The sequence below is a fragment of the Protopterus annectens genome, chromosome 7.part0 (assembly GCF_019279795.1).
Source record: "Protopterus annectens isolate FY-2018-M chromosome 7.part0, PAN1.0, whole genome shotgun sequence".
Taxonomy (NCBI): domain Eukaryota; kingdom Metazoa; phylum Chordata; order Ceratodontiformes; family Protopteridae; genus Protopterus; species Protopterus annectens.
Genome location: NC_056739.1, coordinates 1739454485 through 1739481275, shown reverse-complemented (window position 1 = coordinate 1739481275; position 26791 = coordinate 1739454485). Strand labels below are relative to the sequence as shown.

The 26791-nt window shown below is 39.6% G+C and overlaps 1 protein-coding gene across 1 annotated transcript in view; it reads left to right on the top strand.

The window, feature by feature from the left end:
• Positions 1-26791, top strand: part of VPS33B (VPS33B late endosome and lysosome associated) — a 2132768-nt gene that overhangs the window by 1902980 nt on the left and 202997 nt on the right. The window contains exon 22 of the mRNA XM_044078281.1: positions 13768-13843. Within this exon, the coding sequence (XP_043934216.1) occupies positions 13768-13843 (76 nt within the window). The remainder of the gene's footprint in view (positions 1-13767; positions 13844-26791) is intronic.

Genomic DNA, 26791 nt, shown 5'->3' with positions numbered 1-26791 from the left:
TAGCTTCCAGCAGTGGGAGGTTCACCTGGGATAGAGTCAGATGACAAGAAATGTCATTCTGCAAGCTTCCCAGCAATAATATTTGAGATGTCAATTTGAGAACTCTCTGAGAGAGATGCAGCATTCTGTATTCTGACTTTGACCTGACAACAACCAGAAGATCCATTCACTGCGTTTACCTTGCTCTAAGTAAGTTTCTAGGTTATAGTAATTCTATTAGATACAGTCAGGAATATAGTAAAGCTTAGTTTAGATATTTTTCTTTATTTATCTGAGACTGTCCTGCAACATTGTTTTAAATATTTCCTGTGATTTTGAACTCTGATGTCACTGTGAATATATGTTTAGTACTGTCTTGTTCTTTTAATATTTACTATTAAATATGTTTAAACTTTTCATTATGGCTGCTCTGTGTAGAGATCAGTTCTGAGAGTACTTGCATATTTATTTGGTGACACTGTGTAGGCCACTCCTAATAGCCTTGCTCTTGGTCAAGCTACCATTTGTTTTAATAGTAACATTACACAGTAAGGTTGGACACCCTTTGTTAGGGGCCTTAAAGTAGCTGATAATGTGTTGGCTGATGGTGATAACTAACTTATTGTCTGGGCAAAAGGGGGCATAGCTAGTAAACCCATGCCAGCCTTTCCCAGGTGTGTGTGAGGGTATAAATCAAACCTCAAAGAGTGTGTTTGTCAGTTACTTGGGTAGGGACACACAGCAATGGTTGGACAGAAAGGGTGCTAGAGGTCTTGGCTTGACCACTCAGCTGAGATCTCCACTGTGTAGCTGTGCCAGTGGGGAGTCTTACTGGGGATCTGGAGAAAGAGGGAGAAACCAGCCCCGTACTGACTGTGGTCTCTTTGTGTTCTTAAGGGAAATTGCACTTGATGCAGAGAGCTGCATCTGGTAATACTGTGTCTGTACCTTGTCATCCTCCCAGTGTACATCCCTTCTGTTGCCAGTTGTGAGGACTGAGGCTCCTTGATTACTGGTCCAATGGTAGGTCATCACAGTATCTGTAAAGTGTTTGTGCCTAAGACACTCAGAAGCCATTTGTCTTTCTTGGCCATCTTGTAAACCAACGGCTTAACCAGTTAGCCTAGGGTAACATAGCAGAATCCATTAATCCTGAGATAATCTTATTAGGTAAGAAGAAGGTCAAGAAGTCTTGGCTGGATTCTTTAACTGTCCAGCCTCCACCCGATGTCCCTGTAGAAGCAGATAGTAGCTCTGTAGGCCATTTGGTGTCTCCATTGGATTCCTGGGCCAGTGCCCTATCAGAGGCAGGCATAGCTCCATCTTTTCACATGTCTTCTGAGGCTTTGCAGACATCTGCTGTGGATGTCAAGGAGGAACCACAGTTAATTATCTCAGGGGGTCCTAGAGGGATTCTGCAGATGTTCATAGGTAGGTACTAGGCTATCAGCCCTAGGGCCTATACAAGCCCAGCCAAAAAGGTACCCTGGCTTTTGCCACCCAAGAAAATTATTTTCCTGTGCCACTGTTGAGCAGAGCCACAGACGTGATCCCCTGGGTGAATTTCCTATTTCCCATCCAATCATCAAGATTTTTCTTGAAGAGTGCTAATGAGGTGCTTTGTTTGATATAGATAGGTAGTTTATTCCAGAGTATGGGAAGTTTCTGGGACAGGAATCTATCCCTCCAGCATGCTCTGTTTATTGTGGTGACAAGGTTTAGGTCCCTAGAGCATGTAGCTCGGAGGGGTTGGGATTTTTTTAAATGGAGCATGTCCAACAGCTCTGGGTTTGACATAGCTTTGTATGTTAGGCAGAGATTACCTCTGAGTAGGTGATATGTGTCGGAGTAAAGCTGGAGTTTTTTGAGACTGTCTGCGTAGGGCATCTGTTTGAGGCCAGTAATCCTCTTTGTGAGGTATTTCTGCGGCCTTTCCAGTTGTTGTAGATGTCTTGTGAGTTACATACCAAAAGGGGCACTATACTCTATAATAGGTCTAATGAGCGATGAGTAGAGGGGAACAATGACCTTTTTTTTTCTGGATGAGAAACCTTTTGTGATAAGGTGTGTCACGTAGAAGGATTTCCTGACTAACGTGGCGATGTAATTATCAAAGGAGAGACTATTGTCCACCTGTGTCCCAAGGTCTCTTATCACACATTCGGTGTTAAGTATACTACCGCCTATGTTGTAGTTCATGAGTACAGAGTTTTTACCAAAGGGGATAACAATGCACTTTTTGGCATTGAGCTTGAGTCCATGGCTTTGACACCAGGCATCTGTCTCAGTGAGGCCCTTTTGTAAGATGTCCACATCGTTAGGAGTTTCGATAATGGCTCCTAGTTTGCAGTCATCTGTGAACTTCATTAGCCAAAGACCTTCTGTGTTAGCCTGTACTTCAGAGAAGTTGATACCAAACAGGAGAAGACCCAGGACTGAACCCTGTGGTACTCCACTTGTCAATGGTCGGAAGTCAGATTTGGAGTCTGCAGCTTTGACAGTGTGGGTGCTGTCAGTGAGCCAGTTGGCAACCCATCTTGTGGCATAGGGATTTATACCTAGTTTAGTGAGTTTAGCTATGGGGGATGATGTTGAAAGGCTTGGCGAGGTCAAGATAGGCTGTGTGAATCACCTTACCCTCGTCTACAGCTTTGATGACTGCCTCAATGAAGTCAATCAGGTTCAGAAGGCATGATCTGCCTTTCATAAACCCGAACTGGGTGTGGTCCAGAGTTTGGAGGTTACCAATGTCTTTGTTTATGAGTACCATGATATGTTCCATGGCCTTGCAGACCAGGCTCATCTGGCTAATAGGACGATAGTTCCCAGGATCAGTGGTGGCTCCCCTTTGTGGAGTAGGATCACTGTTGCTGTGCGCCATTCAGTGGGCACAAAGCCTGACGTGAGACTATGATTGAACTTGGTGCATAGGCGGGGAGCCAGTTCGTTCTGAAGTTCGTGTAAAACGCAGCCTGGGATGTCACCCAGTCCCATGGATGCTGTGTTTTTGGTTTTAGAGAGTGCAGCTTTTACCTTCATAGATGTGATTATAGAGACTCTGCATTCTTTCTGTGTAGATATGGGCCCTTTAGGGAGTGAAAGCGGGGTAAGATTAGCACTGAACGTATCTGCCAGGATGTTGGCAATATCAGTTGGTTCTGTAATTTTTGTGCCGTTGTGGTGTAACTCAGAGCAGATCTGGGTGTTGCCATTGAGATTCTTGACATAGCTATAGAATGCTTTGTGGTTGCCCTCAGAATCAGTGGCAATTTTGTTTTCGTAGTAGCTTTGGAGGATCTTATAAGGGATCTCAGCTTCTTATTGAGACTGACCAGGGAGCTCCTCCACTCATGGGATTTTACTCGCTTTTGCAACAGTTTCTTCCTTCTGTTGTAGAGTTTGTTTATGGCAGGGGACCACCAGATTGGCTTCCCTTTTTTGGAGGATAGCATCTTGGTTCTGTTTGGGATAGCATAATCCATGCACTCGTGTAATTGCTTGTAGAGTGCATTTGTGTAGGATTCAGCAGTCATAACTGTATTGTCCATCTGCACTGGTGTCATGAAGTTCGCCACTTCTGTCTTAAGAAGCATGACGTTAGCTTTGGAGAAATTTTTTACCGTGGTTTCCTTAATTGTGGATGGGGGCAGGATGCGGATATCTAGGGTGATTAGCTTATGGTTGGATCTGACCGACAAGGAGTTGACTTCAGGTGTGGAACACCAGTCATTCATGTTGGTAATGACTAGGTCTAGGATATTGTTGCCCCTGGTGGGGCTGTGGATAAGTTGATCCAGGGCATTGGAATTTATGAATTCCAAAAAGCGTTGAGTGAAGGAGTTGGTACATGAGTAGTCCCAAAATCAAATCACAATTGCTAGCTCCTCTTAATGCCAGAAGTCTAAACAGTAAATTACATGATCTTGAGGCACTCCTGCATTTGGAAAGCATCCATGTCTGTGTAGTTACTGACTGAGACTTGAATTAAATGTAAAGAGAGCACTCCCTCTCTACCTGGGTTTTGCACTTTTCATGTATTCATACCCAATGACAACTGTAGTTGGTTCTTCATATTTGTCAAGGAACAAATTACCTCCAGGCAAATAACTAAAAATCCACAAACTAAACTTATTGAACTACATATCACTCTAGATAGGATTAATTATCACTTCACAGCTTGTTATAGAAAACATTATTTGTTCCTAATGACCATATTAGATTTCTCAGTGTTCTAAATTATTCCTTTAAATATAAACCCTGTTATTTTGAGTGACTTGAACTACCTTTCAGTAAACTGGGACACCTATATTTCCAATGTAAGATATGCCCCACAATTCCTAGATGTTACAAACAAAAACTCCCTTGAGCAGTTGGTAAACAAACCTACTAGAAGACACAGCATTCTTGACCAAATTCTTACAAATAAGGCTGTCTCTTGCACTACTCCTCTGGTATCTCTTTCCTTAGTGAAGTCAGACCACAAACTTGTGACCTTCTCTTTTAAATTCCCAAAAGCCCTTACAGCAAACCCCACTGAAATTAAGAACTACACATGTGCCTATTTCATGCTACGTCAGTGTGAAATATCAAAATCTGTCTTCCTACTTAAATGTCAGCACTCAAAATGCAGAGTGCCAGCAAGGCGAAAAAAAGGATTGTAAATGCAGAAGTAGAGTGAATCTAAAACATCATTATTCTCCTTTAAACTTCTTTTTTTGTAGGGGGGTAAAACCTTCTATAACACCAAACTCTGAAAGTGCCATACCTTGGAGAAAAAAGAATATTTCGGGAAATGGACATCTCAGACTTAGTATATGTAAGTCAGCTTATTTGGACATTCAGTCTCTGAATTTCTGGACTCGTTCTAGCAGGTCCTGACATTTCAAATGGTTAGCCAAAATTCATTTATGACTACATCATCCCTGACCTTGATAAAACAAAAAGCTTTACTAAGGAATTCTGCACTTATTTAGAAAAATTTGTTGAGCTATCATTCCCTACCAGAGCCAAGTATTATGGGAGGTTCAAAAATAAACCACCCTGGTCGTCCAGTATTGTAAATAAAATCTGGTGATCCGTCATCATAAATAAACTCTACAACAAAAGAAAAAATTCTTAGATTATATAGCAGATGCAAACCCTTCTTCTCGAGGAAAATATCAAAAGCATTGCCAAAAAAAAATGAAAATCACTGTCAGGTCCACTGAAGGAGGCCCATGAAATTACCCTGGCCTCTAAAGCCAAAGATAGTTATAAATCCATCTTTGGGTATGTTAGAGAACTGAGAGACAATACCCTATGTTGCTTTTAACTTATTCCAAATGCCATCTCCTATACTGACCTAGGAGAAGTTGCTAATATCCTTACAAACAAATTTAGTGTCAGCTTCATTCCCAAGATGTCTATCAAAAGTCCTGAAATGCCTGAATCATTTACTATCCGAATTATCTCTAGCGATCCTTTACTTTAAGTGCTAACCAAGACCAAAAATACTTTCTCCATGAGACCTGACAGTATACCTGGTTGTTTAATTAATAGTGTTAAATAAGGCTTTGTAGACCTACTCCTTAAACTGTTTAACTTAAGTTTAACTACTGGTTTCATCCTTGATGAGTTGTGCACTGCAGTAGTGACTCCCCTCCTTAAGGGTGGCCTTTCAAAGGCCATAGAAAATTACAGACCTAACAGTCTTACAAACCTCATCTGGAAAGACATGGAATATATTATAACTGACATCATAAAGTACAATATGAAGAATATTATTAGTCTTTTTTAACACCTTTATTGAATTAGCACTTAAGATATAGGCAAACATACATTTATATAAAGGAAAACAAATCATGTTAACATGTTTACAGTTAGAAACATTACACATCACATACATGCTTTTATACATTTATCAGTCTGGCATTATATAAGGTACCCAATTTCTGCCTTCCCTTAAACCTCTCTGCTCCTCCAAATCATTATTTTGCATGTAGTGGTCTACAGTTTCCATTTTTTTTGTATGTAGTTTGCACGTACCATTTTCTAAAGATCACACTTCCAGTTCTTTTCTCTCTGTTACAATATTCACTACTTCAAGTACAGTTGGCTTAGACTATGATTTACATTTTCTAGTAATTGCTTTTTTGGCAGATTTAAACTTAACAAGGTCTTACTATGTCTAGGCAATTCAGAGTCTGTATCCCAGCTCAAAAAATCATTTACTTAGTTACACCCATTTGCTTGCTGACAGAGTACACTATCAGGAATTTTTGAAGTCAGCCAACTCATTACACTCGCAAAGAATATGCTCCCAATTACCACTTTCTTCCCCAGTCACCTCCAACATTTTCCATCTACCTGAAGAATAATTCTTTGGCATCTGCTTGGACTATAAAAATACCTATGGAAACACTTAAAGTCCTAAATCTTGTACACTTTGTTGCATATTTGGGAGCCATACATATGTCCTGCGATTGAAGAATATTATTAGTCTTGACCGTCAACAGATTGCCTTTGTGAAGGATATTCTGTCTAATGAATTTGGTTAACAACTTTGAAAGGATTAAGGAAGCTGTAGATGATGGCCATGCAGTACACAGTGTGTATCTTGAACTTGCTGACACCATTCCCCCTGCTGGCATCATACTGAAACTAAATGCTTTAAAAACTGGCTATATGTAATGAGATATCCAGCAAAGTGACAGAAAGACAGAAATGACACATTATGAGTTACAGGTACCTTATCAGAAAGTATGAAATTGACCATCAGTGTCCTTCAGAGCTGCATGCTCGGACCTCTTCTTTTTGGCCTTTACTTTTCAGATCTCTAAGCAAAGGACCAAGACCTCAGGCTAACAAAGTTTGCAGATGACTGTATACTGGAGCCTGTTGTTAAGGCACCCTGTGACACTCAAACCATCCAGAATGAACTCCCCTTAGTAAATTCCAGCTGTACTAAGCATGGGCTCAAACTAAATGCTGAAATGTGTAGTATCATAATTTTTAGTAGACACCCTCCCCATACTATATAGACAGCACACCGCTACAAAATAAAAATGTAGTCATGGACCTAGGAACTTGGGTTGATAATTTCCTTTTATTTGAAGACTGTGTGACAACAGTTGTCAGGAAACCCTTTTATGTATCACAGCTAATTGCCAAGGACTTTACAACATCAGTGTCTAAACAGGCAATCCGTCCATTATACTTAGCATTGATCAGACCATTTATTGAGTACAAGTATCCCTGTTGGGATATATTTCACTAAGCATGCCAAACAATTAGAAAGATCCTTAAGATTCCTAATTAAAATTATCACTGGCCTAACTCCCTGGGCTGTCAAGAGAGGATAGAAGCTCTATCCCTTTATTCAGAGTCTTATAAACTTTTGAGGGTGGATCTGTGTCTTACTTACTGTGCCATTGGAGAACTGGTTGTCCTGAATCTCCTGTATCTAAGTAAATCCAGTAGCTCTACCAGGGACCTAAATCTCTGCCAACAGATAAAAACATGGTAAAGGGGCATCACTGCCTCCAATTAACTTCGATTTTATGTTAAGCAGTGCAACTCACTATCTTCCTTTAAACATAACCTCGATGATTGGATGGGTTTTCACCAATTTACTCCAAGATTTTACTAGTACTGCCCCACTGAAGATAAGAGGTGTGGCCTGAGGGAGGGTACTGATAAGGTATAAATAGTCATAAGACTCAATGGTGTTGCAATATCTGAGTCTGTGAATCAGTAAACAAAGTTGCTTACAAAGACTAAGTGGTTTCACTCATAAAAGATAAGGTACATGTAGTTTTTGGAGGCTTTGGAGAAGACTTCCTGGTATTTAGAATTCTAATCAGTGTGCATTTGTTAAGGTTTTTTTCTTGAAGCTCCAAGTTCCAGGGTTCAGTCTTTGCCTGATTACAGTCTATGGGGAGTACACATTCTTTCTATTTTCGTGCAAGTTGTCTGAGTACTCCATCTTCTTCCTACTAATAACATGATCACCCAACTGTTAAACTGCATATATTGTATTTACACTTGCCCTTCTGGTCTGGGCAATGGCTAAAATGGGAAAACCTTCTTGTAAGTTCACTTACTATGTTAGCAGGTTGAGCTGATGTTGTCTTTTCAGTCCATTCATTAATGTATAGTTCTCTGATCTGATTTCAGACCCAACTCAGTCACTTCTAAGCTTTGGATCCAGTGCTTAAGCTCCTCCCCTACCCATAATTCCTGTGTAGAGAATGAGCTACCTTAGATCTCATTTGCTCCCATAAACAGTTGACAGATCTTGGATTTCAGGATCCATTTATATTAAACTTCTTCAGGAAATAAGCTAGTTTCCATTTGGGCTGACGACTTTGTTAGTTTTGAATTCCTACTCGTCTAATAGTGCTTTCTGCTTGTTGTTCCTCTTCTATTTTGATTTTTCTTCCTTCATTTCCCTCTTGCTCTTAACATGGGCTTAGTTTAAAAAAAGCAAAAAAACAAAAAAAAAAAAAAAAAAAGCTTTCCAGATCTTCTCTCTCACCCATCGGAGTCACCTCTCCTGAACATCCAGTTCCTCAAACTGACCACGTGTTTTCTCCATTTCCAATGATAGTTTGACAGTCAAGGTTTTCATATATTTTTTTGTTTTTTGTTAACAAAAACATCTTTATTAAATTATCATGTGTGACACAGACCATCTTACATTTATATAAATGAAAATAAATCATAGCGGCACAATCTGAGTTGCAAACATTATACCTTACAAACCGTGCCAACACAACTGTAGCTGCAAACATTATATATCACTTTTAATATATCCAGATATTGTCAGTCAACCATTGCATAGCTCACTCAGACCCTGCCTTCTTTTAAACATTGTTCCTCCTCTGCATGTAGTGGTCCCACATTTCCCATTTTACTCCTACCCTTTTCTAAATATCCCAGTTCCAGTTGTTTTATCTCTGTTACTATCTTTATTTCAAGTAAATTTGGTTTAGACTTTGATTTCCATTTTCTAGTTATTACTTTTATGACAGCCATCAGAATTAAACTCAGCAAGGCCTTACTGTGTCTAGGCAATTCCAACTCTGTATCATAGCTCAAAAAAAATAATTTCCCTAATCACTCCAATTTGCTCACCCAGCATCTCTGACTGAACAGTCTGCAGGGAATCTTTAAAGTCAGGCAATTCATTACACTTCCAGAAAATATGTTCCTAGTTACTGCTTTCTTCCTCATCACATCTCCATCATTTGCTATCTGCCTGAGGAAAGATTCTTTGGAGCCTGCTTGGGGTAAAAAAATATCCATGTAAACACTTCCAGGCAAAGATCCTAAATCTTCTAGATTTTGTTGCATATTTGGGAGACATACATATATCCCCCGTTGTTTCTTTGTGAATTACTTATCCATTCTCTCTTCCCAATTCTTCTTAACTTCTTCTGATTGATTCGTATAGTTATGCAGTATTTTATATGCTGTACTAATTATTCCTTTCTTAACTGCCACTTCTGTTCTAGATTCTACTAAGAACTCAAAACCAATGCTGGTCTTTTGTTTAGTACTCCCCTATTTCTTTCTCTTTGCCTGTACTCTGATATCAATCTTTGATATGCAAGGCAATCTCTAACCTACAGTCCAAGTAAGTTCTTAGCATCTTCCCATTCTGTTACCTTTCCCTCTCTAGTTATTTGCTCCCAATACCTTAGTTCCTTTGCCAGTTTTCTCCAATATACTCCCGCCCCCTCTTGCCTATTATTTGTATCCCTAGTTGCAGTCAGGGGTAACCCCTATCAGCAGTCTCTCTTTTCTCCATTCCCATATTGGTTTTTAGTTCTTAGAATACCTTCTGCTACTTTATAAATATAATATTTGGTATGGTTATTGTTCCCCTTAAAGGTTTAATGCCAAAATCCCAGTTTCTGCCTGTTACTTGAGGCCCCCCCCCCAATTTCTTCATCATTTCTTTCCATTTTGAGTTATGGTTTTCTGCTTGTGCTATGTATAGAAGCCTTAACTGTGTTGCTTTGAAATACCCCTTCAAATCTGGTAATCCCAATACTCCCTGTTCCATTGGAAGAATAAGCTTATCTCACTTGACTATTGCCGTCTTCTCCTCCCAGATAAAATCCTTCAACTCCTTATTAATTACTATCCACAACTTCACCTCTGGTTAATAAAAATATGCCTGACCTGTATATAAGACTAAATGGAATAAAAACATTTTAACTGCTTGTATTTTACTGTCAATGTCCGTATAAGAGAGCTTCCAATTTCTCAGTTTTTGTATTATCTTTTGTTTGGTTTCTTCCCACATATCCTTAGCTGCTATATCGGTATCATTTTTAATCCATACTCCTACATACTTCATTTTATCATCCCCATAAGTATGGATATTGCTGAACCAATGTGTATGTGGGTACATAATTTACTGCTATTGTTTTTATTTTGGCTTCATTCATTTTGTACCCTGAAAAAGTTTGAAATTGTCTCAGTATGTTTCACAGCACTGCAATGTCCTTTTCTGGGCAGGTGTAAATTAACATCATTTGAAAATAGAGCCACCTTCTCTTGACTACCATACCAACTATATCCTTGAATTTCTGAGCCCCTTATTTTCTTTGCCAGTGGTTCTAAATATAATGCAAACAACAAAGAGGAGAGAGGATGCCCCTGCCTAATTCCTCTGCTCAAGCAGTAATTATCAGAGAGGACCCCACCCACTTTAATTTTCGCCTTCGATCCCTCATATATCCTCCTAATCAAACTTATAATTTTTTCAGGAAAGGCAAATGCTGGCATTGCTCTGCTCTTAAAGTCCAAGCTCACTCTGTCAAACGCTTTCTCTGCATCAAGGCCTACCAACCACAGTGGCATGTTCTTACATTCTGCTTCTGTCTAGATCATCACTGTTCTGTTAATGTTGTCAATGTTTCCCTCCCCTCTACAAAATCACATTCATACATATCTATCAATTTTGGCATCACATTTGCCATCCTTTTTACCATTATAGACATAAACACTTTATAATCATGGTTCAGTATTGAAATGGGCCTGTATGAAGCTGGATCTGATGGGTCTTTACCCTCTTTAGGTATTACAGCCACCACCACTTTCTTCCAGGATGTTGGTACTTCTCCTCCTCTTAAAATACTGTTAAACAAAACCTTCCAGATCTTTATCAGTTTTTTTCCCTGTTAGATTCCGAACTTCCACAAGAATACCATCTGTTCCTGGGGACTTACCTGCAGATTGGTTATACATCACCATTTGTATCTCATCTCCTACTATCCTAACTATTAGTAATTCAGCCTCCTCTATCTCTAGCCTGGCATCTTAATTCTTGCATAAACATTTCCATTTGTACCTTTTCTTGATTTCCATATTTCTCTGCCTTATACAGACTTTCATAGAATTTTCAAAGTATTTCCAATACTTCTACAGGATCGCCTTGGTATCTTCCTTGTTATAGGCTCCTTAAGTTTGGTGACAGCCCTTTCTATTTTCTGTTGCCTGAGTCGTAGTGTTAAAGGTTTTTGAGCTCTATGGTTATTATCAAAAAACAATTGCTTAACAGCAGTCTTTTTAACCTCATGCATATTATTGAAGTAATCCCTTATTTTCTGTTTAACATTCTACAGTTGCTCCTCCTCTTCTTCTGTGAGATTCCCCCTGTTTCGCAGCAAGTAACACTTGTCAGTCCCTCTAAGTAATTCTTGTTACTTGTTAACCATATCTCCCATTCTTTTATTTCCACCCTATTTTTAAATTCCACTTAAATTTTATCCAACTCCCTACCTATAGTTTCAGAAGAATTTTCTATCCTCTCTAATAGCTCCTGAATAATTTCTACTGCCCGTACCTTAAATTCCTCTCTTTTCAACGGCTAGATGGGAAAGCGCTAGTGTCTCTTTTTTTATTTCATTACCCTGTGCTTTTATTTTAATTATTACTGCCACATGATCTGAAATATGTCCAGGTTTTTATCTTAATTTTTCCCCACATTTTGTCCTCTACCCAAAAACCCTGTACTAGGAAAATTTACAAGAGCAAATGGAAAAGGTTTTCTATTTGGGTGATGGGCAAGAATACTGACCCTTTCTCAGCTACTGTTCCAGCAATCCTCACCTGTCGTTTTCAGTGTGGAGCCAGCTATTCCACCATTAGAGTGCAGTTAGCTACAATATACTCCTTACATGTAGGTGAAAATCACATATCTGTATCATCTCTTAGATTATCAAGGCTTTCCTTCTAGGAACCTTTCTTCTGTGCCCATCACTTAAAGACCCAGTTCCTCCCTGGGATATTACTATTTTGGTACAGGCATTGACTGGTCCCCCATTCAGAGGTTTTGCTAGGGTTGATCTGAAGTTTTTAATCACGGAAGACTTTATTTCTGTAGCTATCATTTCTGCCAGGAGAATTTCTGACCTATATGCCCTGTCCTCAAAACCTCCTTATCTAATTTTTCACAAGGATAGGTTGTCCCTGAAAACCAATCCCTCCTTTCTTTATCGTATGCCTTCTGAATGATCTAATCAGTGTTCTTCCCAAATTTTTCAAACAAGGATGAATATACATTGTATTTACTAGCTGTTAATTGTCAGTTATGCTTTTATTTACATTGGACAAAGCCTTTCAGAAAATCTGACCAATTATTTTTCTCTTTCTCTACTGCTAAATTCAGAAAAGCAGCATCTAAAGTCACCCTTTTGCACTAGCTATTGCATTTCATTTGATTTGTCTATCAAGAAAGAGGCTTGCTTTTTACTTCAGTTCTAAAAGCTCATTCCAGCAGATCTGTAGCTTCTTCTACAGCCTTCTTTTCTAGTGTGCCAGTTGAAGACGTGCTGCAGCTTTGATAGTCAGTCTAGATCTTGAACCTTCTTTGGTTCAGCTGTGCTTTAGAATATCCTTCCACAAGACCTCCTATGTAAGAAAGTAGCTGGGGACACTGTCACATACATTGAGGGGTGGACGGAAGAGACAACATCAAATACACAAGTTATGTACTTGCTATAATGATAGATCTGTGTTGCCTGTTTCCATCATTAGTAAGCTACCCTCCCAACATCCCCCTCCTTCTTTTTATATGTACAGCTTTTTTCTCATATTGTCATTTCAAGATAACTGTAGTTGACCTTGCCATGACTCCTGAAGGTCATTATTTTTTCTTTTGCTCTCGTCTTACAGGCTGGCAGTGTATAAGTCAGACATTTTTTTGCCTGTTAACATCTTCATATTTTTAAATTTTCTACTGTAGGTGAGCAAACTTAGTCTGAGGTAGATCACTGTCTCAGGGAGGAGCCTGAGCTCCAGATGCAAAGCTTAGAAGTGTCTGAAGTTAGCTCTGAGGCCGGATCTGAGAGCCATACATTGAGAAAGGATGGGAACAGACATATAGAACTTTAATTTAAATTAAAAATGAAATTACAGAAATGAAAAAGACCAGGTGTGGTAGAGAAAATCTGTTTAAGGAAAATTCCAGGAAAGTTGTACCAAGTAAGCTGTTAGTAAATGCACAGGGTGTTATGAGTGCACCTATAATTTGGCAGAAGTAGGTGCCATAACTATAATTACAAAACAGTGATATCAGGCATAACATGTTAGCACACATGAATTCTTTAAGTTCTAAAAATTGCTTGCTATCACACTATTAGTAAGTACAGTTACTATTATTTTATTTCACTGTGTGTTGCTGTCATGTAGCATTTAAGTAGTATAAAGGGAAGGCCATAAGTCATGTCCTAACTGTTTCTCCAGCTTTTTAAATCAAGAAAATTACTCTGATCCCGTTTGTTATGCTGTCAACAGGTTTTGCAGCGGGAAGGGTGGACAGGATTGGAGGAAGTGGCACGCCTGCTGAATGGAAATGAGTTTGCTGATTCAGGTAAGAGAAAATGTAATCCCTGAAAAACATTGTTTGATTTTAGTTGCAAATGTATTGAAGTCCTTCAGTCTAATAATTGCTTCAGTGCAGGCTTACCTTCTGAGACAGATTTTATGCAGCTGACAGGACCAGCTTGTTAGTTTCAGAATGTCTGTTGTGTCATAAATAAAAGAAAATACTCATTGTTAGATACAATATCTCCATTTAAATGAACTGTTCCTTTCACTGTTGAATATAAAAAAATATATATTTGTCACAACCAGAACATAAAGTATTTTCAAAAGTTTGCATGCAGGAATGTGTGGCATTAGGGCTTTAAGGGGTAAAATAATCCACAAATTTATCATATATATATATATATATATATATATACATTTGTTTGTGTGTGTGTGTGTGTGTGTGTGTGTGTGTGTGTGTGTATATATATATATATATATATATATGTGTGTGTATATATATATATATATATATATATATATATATATATATATATATATATATGGTTTACCTTCAAAACATCGCATCCCAGTTCGAGTCTGAAGACGTTGTAACCAAAACATCAGAAGTGCAGAAGCATGAACTCCCGGAACATCGTATTTCTCTCCAGGAAAGTAACCACTTGGCCACCAATGAAAACCCCACAAATGGTAGCAAATTGCACACATTGAAGTGGGGGGATTTGCCCCACATCCCCCCCCCTACTGAAACATACTGACTCCGAGATTGCACTACAGAGGAGAAAGAGTAAAGTTCACCATGGTGGCCAAATGATTACTTACCTGGAGAGGAAATGCGATGTTCTGGTGGTTCGTGCTTCTACACTTACAATGTTTTCATTTCATTGTTTTCAGACTTGAACTGGGACTTAACGTTATGAAACAGAACCATATACAGTTCATATATATATATATATTTGAACAAAAGAGTATATTTTACTTGATAGGTTCACCAGTGTCTGTGAGGTCTTGGTGACCTATCCTTGAATATTCGTTTGATTTTTAGGTTCATTTGGTATTGTTTTGCTGGATGACCTTATGGGAAAAAACTTAATTTATTTGAACCTCCTCACAGAATGACATCATAAATCCCCCCTACTTACTGAGAATAAGTAATATCCTGGAGTAGTTCAACTGGTTTGAGTTTAGAATATTTTTTTTCTTTCCTAATGAACCTCTTACTATCTTCACTATCAGTAATATGCTTTATTTCCTGCATTTAAGACTTTTTTGTGTGTCTACCTTCAAGGCCATCCTTATGCATAGGTGAGCTAGGCAACTTCCTAGATTGTCATGCTGCCATGTTTTTAGGGCCACCCCCTTTATTTATTTATTTAGAGTAATGTTTCTTTACTCCCAAAAAAAAAAAAAAAAAAAAAACCCTACAAGGGAAAAAGTAAAATGTACTTGCCGAGCAGAGAGTGCTCCAGGGAGGTTGATAAAGCTACTAACTACTTAATGTTACCTTAAATGTTCTGACCTCACGGGAGTATAGACCTCTCAATGTTCAAATGTAGGCGCAAAGGCACCTGAATGAATTTGGGTTTCTTTTTTTTCTATTAGTATTTGAACATTGAAGGACAGAGGTGCTACAGGGACATTCTTTGGAAGAAAATGGTGTGATGGTGGAAGAAATGTTGTTATTAATTTTACAATAATGCTAGCACACTAATCAGCCAGACATTTTGGGCAATACTTAATATGTGCAGACAACTGAGATGAAAGGACTTGATCTGTGAGAAAAGTGTCATTACTCTACAATGATGCTGGCAGTGGTCAAACAGATATTTTGCAGTGTTTTTCTGGCTTTGTGATTTGTGTGAAGCAACTTAGATTGCAACACTTTAAAGTGTGGCAAATTGTTTGTGTAGTCTGTGGAGACATACCTCTCAACATTTTAGCAAGAAATCTGGACAAAGCCAAACATAAGGGGGAGGTGCTCAAAGGCTAGGTTTTAAATATTGCTCTTATAAACTTAGAAAGTTGCTAGAAAAACAAGTTTTGTGTTAGTATGTTTACTGAAGGGTACAAAGTCTGAAACTCAAATGTATGCCATTATTTAGTGACTTCAGTCCTTAGTGATTTTCCAGATATTCCAGAAAACCACAAATTTTATGAGGAGCAGACTAAAAATATGAGGCAAAAATCTAGATATTCTGTAAAAATCTGGCCAGTTGAGAGGTATGTGTGGCACTAAAGTTATATTATATACCCATCAGATGTGATAATTATAACTGTTGCGTGGGGATTGGGGTTGATTGGATGAAAGTAACCATCTTGTCATATGCTCATTTTAACAGTCACTCTCTGCCTTTGCAGAACTAGCGCACATTTCTGATAAGTAAGATAGACCATTAACTGAACACCTGATATGCACAGGCAAAGATTGTTGTGGCTGTTTTCTATGGAGAAAAATGATTAGCTGGCTGCTGCTGTTTTTTTTATTATTTTGGTTTTGCAGGACTAATGTGTTTATGTGAAACAACATGCAATATTTTAATGTATTGCAGCTATTTGGAGCAAAATTGAAATGCATTACATTGTCATCCTCTTTTATCATGATGAGGCATTTAAACTGTACATAGAATGGGTTATAACTGCATGGTGAGGGCTTTCTGAATGAAAGTAACTGACCTTGTTGTTACTTGCTCAGTTTGTCATCTCTCCCTCAAAAAATAAATAAATAAATAAATGAAGTATAAGTGCATCACAGAATATGCAGACCTTTAGAACTTCTAGTGGCTGGTGGGTCCCACAAACCAAGGCTATATAAGTGGATTTCGACATGGGCCTAGTAATTAGCTCTGCTGTGAACCTCACCTGGTCTAAAACCAGGTCCCATAGATGTATACAGAAAGTTTACTGGGGAGGCTGGCAGTCCTCCCAAACTTCAGGTGTCACTGTATCTTGTGTTGAGATGGGGACAGTGTGGTCATTATTTCTTTAACTTTCCTCACAAACTTCCGAGGGGTACACAGAGGGTCACTGTAGCTTGTATGGGAACACTGTACTTGTCTGCAGAAGTATCAAGTTGGAAATATTTTTGTAGCCATGTTTCCCCATTTTCCTCACAATTGAACATCTGATTCCTGTACTGGTAGCTGTTTTTGGGGGAGAGTAAATAAGCATGTTGTTTATATATGTCTGACAGCAAAGATGTTATGTTTTTTTTTTCAGTTTTATCTCAGTCTGACATCAAAAGGGGTCCACTTAAGATGGCTGTCTTTTGGGGGTAGAGAATGAGGAGGCATAGATATGTCGGCAGCAGCTCAAAGTATGACTCTGGGCATTTATGTCTTAATTGTGCCCAGTTTAACACTATGGGAGGAAGATGCACAGAAAGGGACTACCTATTTTGAGGTGGGTGGAGGGGAGCAGGTAATATTCCCAGATAAGATACATGTATCCTCAAAGCATTTGTCTTCAGTTTATTTTGAAGTGGTGTTTGGTCAGTTTTGAGCATTAAAGCTTTGATACAACTTATTTCTTCCTTGAATTTGGTGGTGAAGTGGTGCAGCAGTTAACGTTGCCTCACAGCAAGTGGTTTTCCGGTTCGATTCTCTGCTGAGATACCTTCTGTGCAGTCTGCATGTCCTCCCTGCATTTGCATGGGTTTCCTCTAGGTATTCTGGTTTCCTCCCACATTCCAAAGATAAACATCTGGAGCGTTTCTCCCCAGACCTGTGCTGAAAATAGGCTCTGTCCTAGTCTGACTTTCCTGGTCAACAAATTTTAAATAAATAAATAATTGTATGAATAAAAAAGTAGGGTTGAATTTATTTTCCTTATGCATGGTTTTTGTTTGGGTCATCATTGTATCAAAAGGTTGGTAAAAAAACTCTACAATGCACCTCAGAGCATCTATAACCCCATGGCATCTTCTTACTAAGTAGTCTTGGTCAGTCAGGCTGTGTTGAAAGGATGCAGGAAAAAGCAAGTTTGAAGAGTAAGACTGTATTTCTTTCCATAATTATGTTTTCTGTTCAAGCAGCCATTGGATGTAAAGGTTTACATCTCAGAGCAACTAGAAACCTCATAGCTTAATACAGTTATTTCTACTGCAGCTGTTACAGTGTAGTTTTGGTTAGTTATGATGTGCTGAAAGGATGCAGGAAAAAAACAAAAGTTGAAGAGTAAGGCTACATTTCTTAATTTGATCATGGTCTTTGTTCAGGCAATTACTGAATGAAAAAAAGTTTAAAAAACTAAAATATACCTCAGAGCAGCAGGCTTAATGCAATTTCTTTCCACTACAGTTGTCAGAGTACAGACTTGCTTAGATCATGTTGAATGAATAATAGGAGGAAAAAAGACTGAAGGGTAAGCCAGTATAACCCTTTGTTGAGTAACCTTTACACTGGTGTCACATGCTTTAGGAAAAGAGGTGTGGAAGTAAATGAAACAGATGGCATCATCACAAACTTTAAGAAGGTTTTTGGAAGCAAGTTTGTGGTTACGTCCAGTATTAATACTTTACCTTAACTACAGACTTCAAACACTGCATCATTAATGTGACTTTTGATCCAGCTTCAAGGAAGGGTGATCTTGAACATTTTGATGACAGTAAAGCCAGCAGAATTAAGAGAATGCCCAACAGAAATCTAAAAGTACTATATAATGAGTTAGTAAGTCCCTTGCAATTTTTATTGTAACTATTTTGCAGGCTGTTGTGTCATTGTAAAGGTTCTATATTAAAATCTCAAGAATCCCATTGTCAAGTCATAAGAGACCAAAAAAGAAAGAAAATACAAAAGAGGAGTGAATGTCAAATATCACTCTCTGTTTTTTGTGCCCTCTGATGTGGTTGCAAGCCCCCATACTCTGCATACCCACCAAATTTATATATACTAATTCTGAGATTGCAATAAATTGGAGAAAAGGGAGTATTCCAAGAAACGGCATTCTCAAACTTAATGTACTTAAGTCCAAATTTTCAGACATTTGATATCCGTATTTTGGGACTCTGCAATGTGAGTCCCTAGATTTTAAACATTTACTTATTGTAAACTGAAAATAATACTTTATTAAAATACATTTAAATGTAAGGGGGTACATAAGATTGTAAAATATATTGACTAGTCATCCTCTCAAGTAATGACAAACTGACTGAAAAGAACAACCTTTACCAGCACACCTTCAGTGCCATGTCACTAGTACCCAGACAGTGTATAAAAATTCTAAGCTTGTTTCCCTTTCCTGTAACTAATCTAGTCCAGATACAGAGTTGCTGTATCCAGGACTGTTTGTAAGCTTCTGAGCCCCCCAAGCCTTTCTGTGTTGGAGGGAAGCCTTTTAGCTTATCAGTGGGAGTGGTAAGCACTAGGTAGCCTATCCACCACAAGAGGAGTGGTTTCTAGCCCAGAAACTCTATAGCTTATCCTATCAGCATACTCATTAACAGATCAATTAAAGAATCCCTTGTCCCAGACATCTGGAAAAAAGCATTCATTCTCCCCTTACACAAAGGTGGCACCAACACAGACACCACAAACTTTCGACCCATAGCAATTCTCTCACCCCTCTCTAAAATACTGGAAAATGCATCCATGCCCGACTCCTCAGCCACGTGCATGTAAATCAAATTGTATCACCCACTCAGCATGGCTTCAGACCAGGACACAGCACCACTACCGCCCTCCTATCCTTCCTTGATACAGTTAACCGGGCACGGGATTCTGGTAAAATAATTGCTTCACTTTTCCTTGACCTCTCCAAAGCTTTTGATACCATTTCCCACACTATCCTCCTCTCCAAACTATCCACCCTTCACATCCCCCCCACCCTACAGTGGTTCAACAACTATCTCTCCAATAGGCAGCAATTCACCAAATGGCAACAATCTTACTCTCCCTTCCTCAAAACTTCCACAGGGGTACCCCAAGGCTCCATACTTGGTCCTCTCTTATTTAGTATCTCTGTTAACAACTTTCACACCACTCTCCTACAATGCTCAGTAATCCAGTATGCTGATGACTGCAATAATATGCACTGCAAATTCCAGCTCTGAACTCCAGCAAATTACCCAGAATGCCCTCATATCTACTGAATCTTGGATGCTTAGTCATCTTGCCCTAAATAAAAAAAAAACTAAACTAGTAATTTTTACTCCTAGGAAAACCACTCAGTTTGATACAAATACTCTTCACTATACAAGCCCAAGACAATACCACTATAGAAGTTGTCCCACACACTAAATTGCTAGGCATTATTATAGATGCAAACCTTAACTTTGACCTACACATAAAGAATAACATAAGAAACACACCAAAAGCTTGGTTATGCTCTACAGGCACCAACACTTTCTTAGCCTCTCTACTAGACAAACCTTTGCAACTACCTTTTTATTACCCTCTCTCCTTTATGGTGCCCCTCTCCTCACTAATATCCAAAATTCTACAAAATCCAAACTTGCTATGTCTTACAACAGAATAGCAAAATTTGCTATCAATGCCAAATTCTCATCCCACCACTGTAAGTCACTGAAACAATTAGGGTGGCTGGAACTCCCCCACCATCTTTCATTCACCCAGCTAACTACTGTGCACAAAATAATCTACAGACCCACAGATTGTCCTGCTGTCTCAACTCTACTTGCCAAATACCATCCCAGCAGGCATCTAAGATCTGAAAATTATCTACTTCTAAAAGTAGATAAGCCCACCTTATCTGCTGGTCAACTCCTCTATTCCTTCACCGTCGTCAAACTATGGAACTCACTTCCACCTTCTATAAGAAACACAGGCAGCACCACCACCTTCAAACAAATACTAAAAAATCATCTCAACTCTTCCTGGCTATGTTCCTGCTCTATAACCTAACCTCTTCACTCTCCTTATATGATTACTAAACTCCTATGTCTTTTGCTATTACTGACTGATGATACTTTCTCCATATTTATTTATTTTTATCTTCACTTGTTGATACTGGTATAATAATACTGATTAATATATCTCTATTTATCCCACTCTGATTGAATTACTGAATTCTGCTTTAATGTATATTTTTTGTATATATTACTGTAATCGAACAAACTAGATTCCTGCTTTTATGTATATATTCTGTATGTTACTATATTTACTATCTGTAACACTGTTTCTGCTTCTGTACTAATTAATGTTTATATATTTCTATATCTCGTTGGAGCTTTTCTCCCCGGCCCTCCACTGAAAATGGGCTCTTTTAGGCCCAGTGGACTTTCCCGGTAAACAAATGCAATAAAATAAATAAATTGTAGTTTATTGGCCATTTGGGCAGTTTTTTCATCTTTTTCAACTTTCTGGTTTAAAATCCCACATTTGCGCTTGTTTCTCACCTTTCCTGTAATTAGTCTAGTCCAGACTGTATCCAGGGCTGTTTCTAAGTTTTGAGCGGTGCCAAAGTCTGCTCTTCAATTTCTCCCTTAGATCTGGTAGTTCTCTCCTCTCCTGCACTATTACTAGCTTATTAGTCTAGCACTTTACCAGATGTCTTGCAGCAATTATTGTAGCACACAAAAGTGCTACCAGCACTAAACATTCTACAAGGGACAGCTCCAGTACTTATTATTATTAATGTCCATCCCTCCAGGCATGTCTAAAGGTCAGTTCCCTGTGCTTTCTCTTATTAACCTGATGAACTTGGGCATCCTGAGGCAATGTAGCAACTGCCTCATGTACACCGACAACTGTCTCCTCTTACCTGCCAACACTCAGACTTGCGAGAGATGCACTTATATATCCAAATTGGAAGCCATGCACTCTCCAGCCAAAACTGGAATAGCTGGTCAAGAGGAGAAGGTCAACACTTGCACCACACAACATGGAACACATAGCCCTCCAAAACACACACCAGCACTGCCTTCACATAAAAAAAAACGCACACCCACCTTTTCAGAGGGCTACCCAAACAGCAGAGACCTCCAAGGCAGAAATGCACTCGACCACCACAACACAACACTAATTACAAGACACATAACTCTCCTAAACAGTATGCCACTCAAACAAAGCCCCTAAGGCAAAACAGCATGCCCAACACATTAGTCATAGATGACTCGATAGTGAGGCACACTGATGTCCCACTCACTAGGTTGAATAAGGAGAAAGTAACAGTCAGCTGCCTGTCAGGTGCCAGGATCCGCCACATAACACATGCACTCAGATCCCTCAACAACAGGTAAAAATATGATTCTGTCATTGTACATGTGGGTGTGAATGACCTGAGACGTACCTCCCTGGACTACATGAAAAGAGACATGGAGGAGCTCTCAGATTATGTAGCCCAGGCGGGTATGACCCTAGCCCTGAGCAGCATCCTATCATCACCCAGAATGATACCACAGTACAACCAGAAAATGATTGATTTCAACAATTGGCTAAGTTTCTGGTGTCATTCTAAGGGGATCTAGTATCTGTCTGCCTAGGATGACATGATTGACAGACCTCGATGCCTTGCCAGGGATGGTCTGCATTTGTCACCCCTGGGCTGCCTGATACTGGCCAAGGCTCTTGCCACCCCTTTAGTGTCTTTTTTAGGCGGTGTTGACCAAATTACCACCGTAAAAGCTACAAACAAATGCAATCTGAGGGTCATGCTGCTCAACGCTAGAAGTCTAAATCTCAAAATGCACTCGCTCGAAGCAGACCTTAAAATGGAGAACATCAACATTTGTGCTGTAACAGAGACCTGGTTCAAGGCACCAGAAAGCACCCCTGCACTACCAGGCTATAACACATTCCACACCTTTTGGCCCCAGAACTTGACCGAAGCTCCAAAGAGGGTGGTATTCCCATATTCATAAAGGATGCGCACATCTCCAGAATGGTACCCCAACAAAACACATCAGAGATACTTCAGGTGCAGCTAACATTGGATAAGACAGCGATTCAGATCATAGCCTGCTATAGGTCCCCAACCATGTCCCAAAACTCACACACCAAGTTCTTAAGCACCCTGGAGAATATTAGGGTCCAGTCTAACACTTTCATACTGGGCAACTTCAACTACCCCTCCATTAACTGGGAAAACTGCTCATGTACCAATATATTTGCCCAGTGTTTTCTGGAATTCATTAATTCCAATGCCCTGTACCAGCTCGGTCTTACCCCTAGTAAAGGTAGCAACATCATTGACCTGGTCATTACTAACATGGGCGACTGTTGCTATACACCAATAGTCAGCTCCTTCTTGGTTAGAGCTGACCACAAACTAATCACCTTGGAAATCCACATCCCCCCCCCCGCAAAGGTAACCACCATGAAAAACTTCTCCAAAGTTAAATTTGGGCTCCTGAAAACAGAGGTGGCTAACTTCAAGGCACCCATGCAAATGGAGAATAGTTGCATGACCGCCGAATCATACAACGGTACACAGTACGAACACATACACAAATGCATGCTCTCACCATACAATAGAACCAAGACACTCTCCTCCAAAAAAAGGAAGCCAGTCTGGTGGTCCCTTGCCATAAACAAACTTTACAACAGAAGGAGGAAAGTGATGCGGAATAAACTCCCAAGACTGGAAAAACTCCCTTATCAACCTCAACAGAAAGTTGAGATCCCTCATCAAATCCTCTAAAGCTAGCTATGAAAACAGAATTTCAGCAGATAGTAAAGACAACCACAAGGCCTTCTGTAGTTATGTAAAGAATCTCCATGGCAATACCCAGATTTGCTCTGAGCTACTCCACAATGATACCTCCTATACCGAGCCAACAGATATTGCCAGTATACTGGCCGATAGATTCAGTGCCAACTTTACCCCCCCCCCCCAAAGGACCAATCATAATACCAGTAGATTGCCAGGCACCCAGTATTGCTGCTGCACAGGTTAAAACAGCACTGTCCAAGGCCAAGAATACAGCTTCTATGGGACCTGACAATATCCTTGGCTGTGTTCTACATGAAGTACAGAGTGAACTGGCACCGCACCTGTGTACCCTGTTCAGTCACAGCCTCACCTCAGACTTTGTCCCTACTGAATGGCGCACTGCTACAGTCATCACTCTCCACAAAGGACGAGTGGCTACATACGCTGGGAACTATTGCCCCATTAGCCTGACGAGTCTAATATGCAAAGACATGTTGAGAAACCAAGAACCAAACACGAACACTTAGACCAAATATGAGGCAGAATGATAAGCCAGTACCACCAAACACGATCAGTCAGCAGTTCTCCAAAATAGTTTAATGATAGATATCCAAAGTAGTTTAATTGCTTTCGTCAGGAATACATCAATGACTTCATCAGAAACATTAAAACAAAACTTTTCACACATTTAAAAATGTTACAGACAGCATCACATGATAAAAACCACAAATAGAAAACCTGGCCATGAATTTAATTAACTAACTTCAGTTGGGTGCATTTAAAGAAACAGAACCCCCCATTGTACTTAACACATGAAAGTGGCATTAAAAAAACAGTCAGAATCCACAATTCACAAACAAGTTTCCTGATGTGCCTGAAGTAAATAAAATTTAAACATTTAAAGCTTTTAATTTTAAGACACTGCTTATCGCTACATTGTCATACAAACCTGGTGCAGAGTATGCATTTAGTTTAACCTGCCAGAGTAATTATGCCTCATTTTTCACCATGTCAATACCTGAAAAAACAAAACGATGGTTGGGAAAAATAGAAATGTGCTTAGCTAAGGCATTTTTGTTATCATTGTTCCTAATATCCCTAATGTGTTCATATATATGATCAAAAAACCTTCTCTGGGTCTTACCAATATAAAAACTGGCACAATTTTCACAGGATGCACAATAAACCAAATAAGAGGAGTTACAATCAAAATGAAGGGGAATTTTGATATCCGTGTTGTTTAACCTAAGGTGATCACAGACCTTCAAAAAGGAACATTGCCTGCAATTCCCACATCTAAAATCGCCATTTCTTCTGTTGGAAGGTGTAAAATCTAAGGAACCTTCGAGAAATTGCTTGATGGTTTTGCCTTTCTTATAAACAGTTAATGGGGCTAGACCCAAAGTGTCAGTGTAACCATCAAAGCAATGAAAGATATTCCAAGTGTTCTAATATGCAAAGCTATGGAACACATCATCATGGACCTAATAAACAAAGATATAGGGAATTTCCAACTCTGGATCCCACACAGTTTGGTTTTGTGAAGGGTAGATCATGCCTGCTCATCTTGGTCGACTTCTTTGAGTCAGTCACTAGAGCTGTGGATGAAGGCAAGGTGGTTCATACAGCCTACCTTGATCTGGCCAAAGCCTTTGATACCACTCCCTACTCAGGAATCATAGAAAAACTCACTAAGGTAGGCATCAACCCCTATATCACTAGGTGGGTTGCAAACTGGCTCATAGATGGAACCCACAGTGTGAAAGTAGCTGAGTCCAAGTCAGACTGCCGACCAGTTACGAGTGGAGTCCCACAGGGTTTGGTCCTGGGTCCTCTCCTGTTTGATATCTACTTGTCTGAAGTCCAGGCCAACATGAAGGGACACTGGCTGACAAAGTTCACAGACGATTGCAAGTCGGGAGCTATTATTAACTCTCCAAATGATGTTGACATCCTACAGAAAGGCCTCACTGAGACCAACGACTGGTGTCAGAACCATGGCCTTAAGCTCAATGCCAAAAAATGTGTCGTCATCCCCTTTGGGAAAACCCGGTTCTCATGAATTACCACATCGATAGTAGTCCACTGAACACAGAAGGCATTATAAGAGATCTGGGAACACAGGTTGACAGCAACCTCTCTTTTGACCACCATATTGCCACTGTGGTCAGGAAAATCCTTCTGTGTGGCACATCTCATTACTAAGGGTTTTGCATCCAGGAAGAAAGAGGTCATTGTCTCTCTCTACTCTTCTCTCATTAGGCCAATTATTGAGTACAATGCTCCATTTGGCATGTACCTCACTAGACACCAGCAACAGCTGGAGGGGCCGCACAAGTACATCACAAAGAGGATCCAAGGCCTTAAACACTTGCCCTACATGAACAGATTCAAAAAACTCCAACTATTCTCTGTCTCATATTGCCTACTTAGAGGTGATCTCTGCTTGACTTACAAAGCCATGTCTGACCCAGCTCTGTTAGAAATGCTACATCTAAAGAAATCCCAATCCCTCCGCACCACACGCTTCAGAGACCTCAGTCTCATTACCACAATCAACAGAACATGCTAGAGGGACAGGTTCATAACCCAGAGACTGCCCATGCTATGGAATAGACTTCCCATACATGGCAAACAAAGCACCTCACTGGCCCTCTTCAAGAGAAATCTTGATGTGTGCATGGGAAATAGAAAATTCACCCCGGGGATCACTCCAGTGGCTCTACTCGACAGAGGCACTGGGTACTAAGGTCGGATGGCACGATGCCAGGGTAATCCTATGGGCTAGGCTTATAAAGGCTCCAGGGCCATTAGCCTAGTAGACACTTATGAACAGTATCATATCAGAGTTAAGTAGCGGATTGCACATAGTTATAATTTGCATAGCCGTCTCTTATGTATTGATTACAATAAGCATTTACTGAAATTTAAGAGGTTTGGGCTTTGAGTTCCTTGAATTTAGTAATAAAAGAAGTGTTTGGCAAGATTTAAAACAGGATGTCTCCCAGGATTCCATTCATGCTTGATATATGTTTGATTCATACACATTGGATTCACATCCTAGAAATTCAACCTTTCACATTATTTATACTGAGAATATTAAGCTGGTCAACATTATCACTATTGTACATATATTAATGACTTGCAGGAAAATTTCAATGTTGAATGTTAATCATTCCCATTGCCTCAGTGGCATTTTGGGTTATCTGCCAATGTAACCTAGTATTGGCCAGCTTTCAAAAGCTCAGGCTCCCCTCCCTGTCTTTTCCTGTCTGTGCCAGCTGATTGGCTGAGCATATTATGAGAGGGAAGCCTAGAACTGTCACAGGAAGTGAGTGTTCTGTTTTTTTCTGCCATTAGAAGAAAACAGTTCTCTGACTCTTCA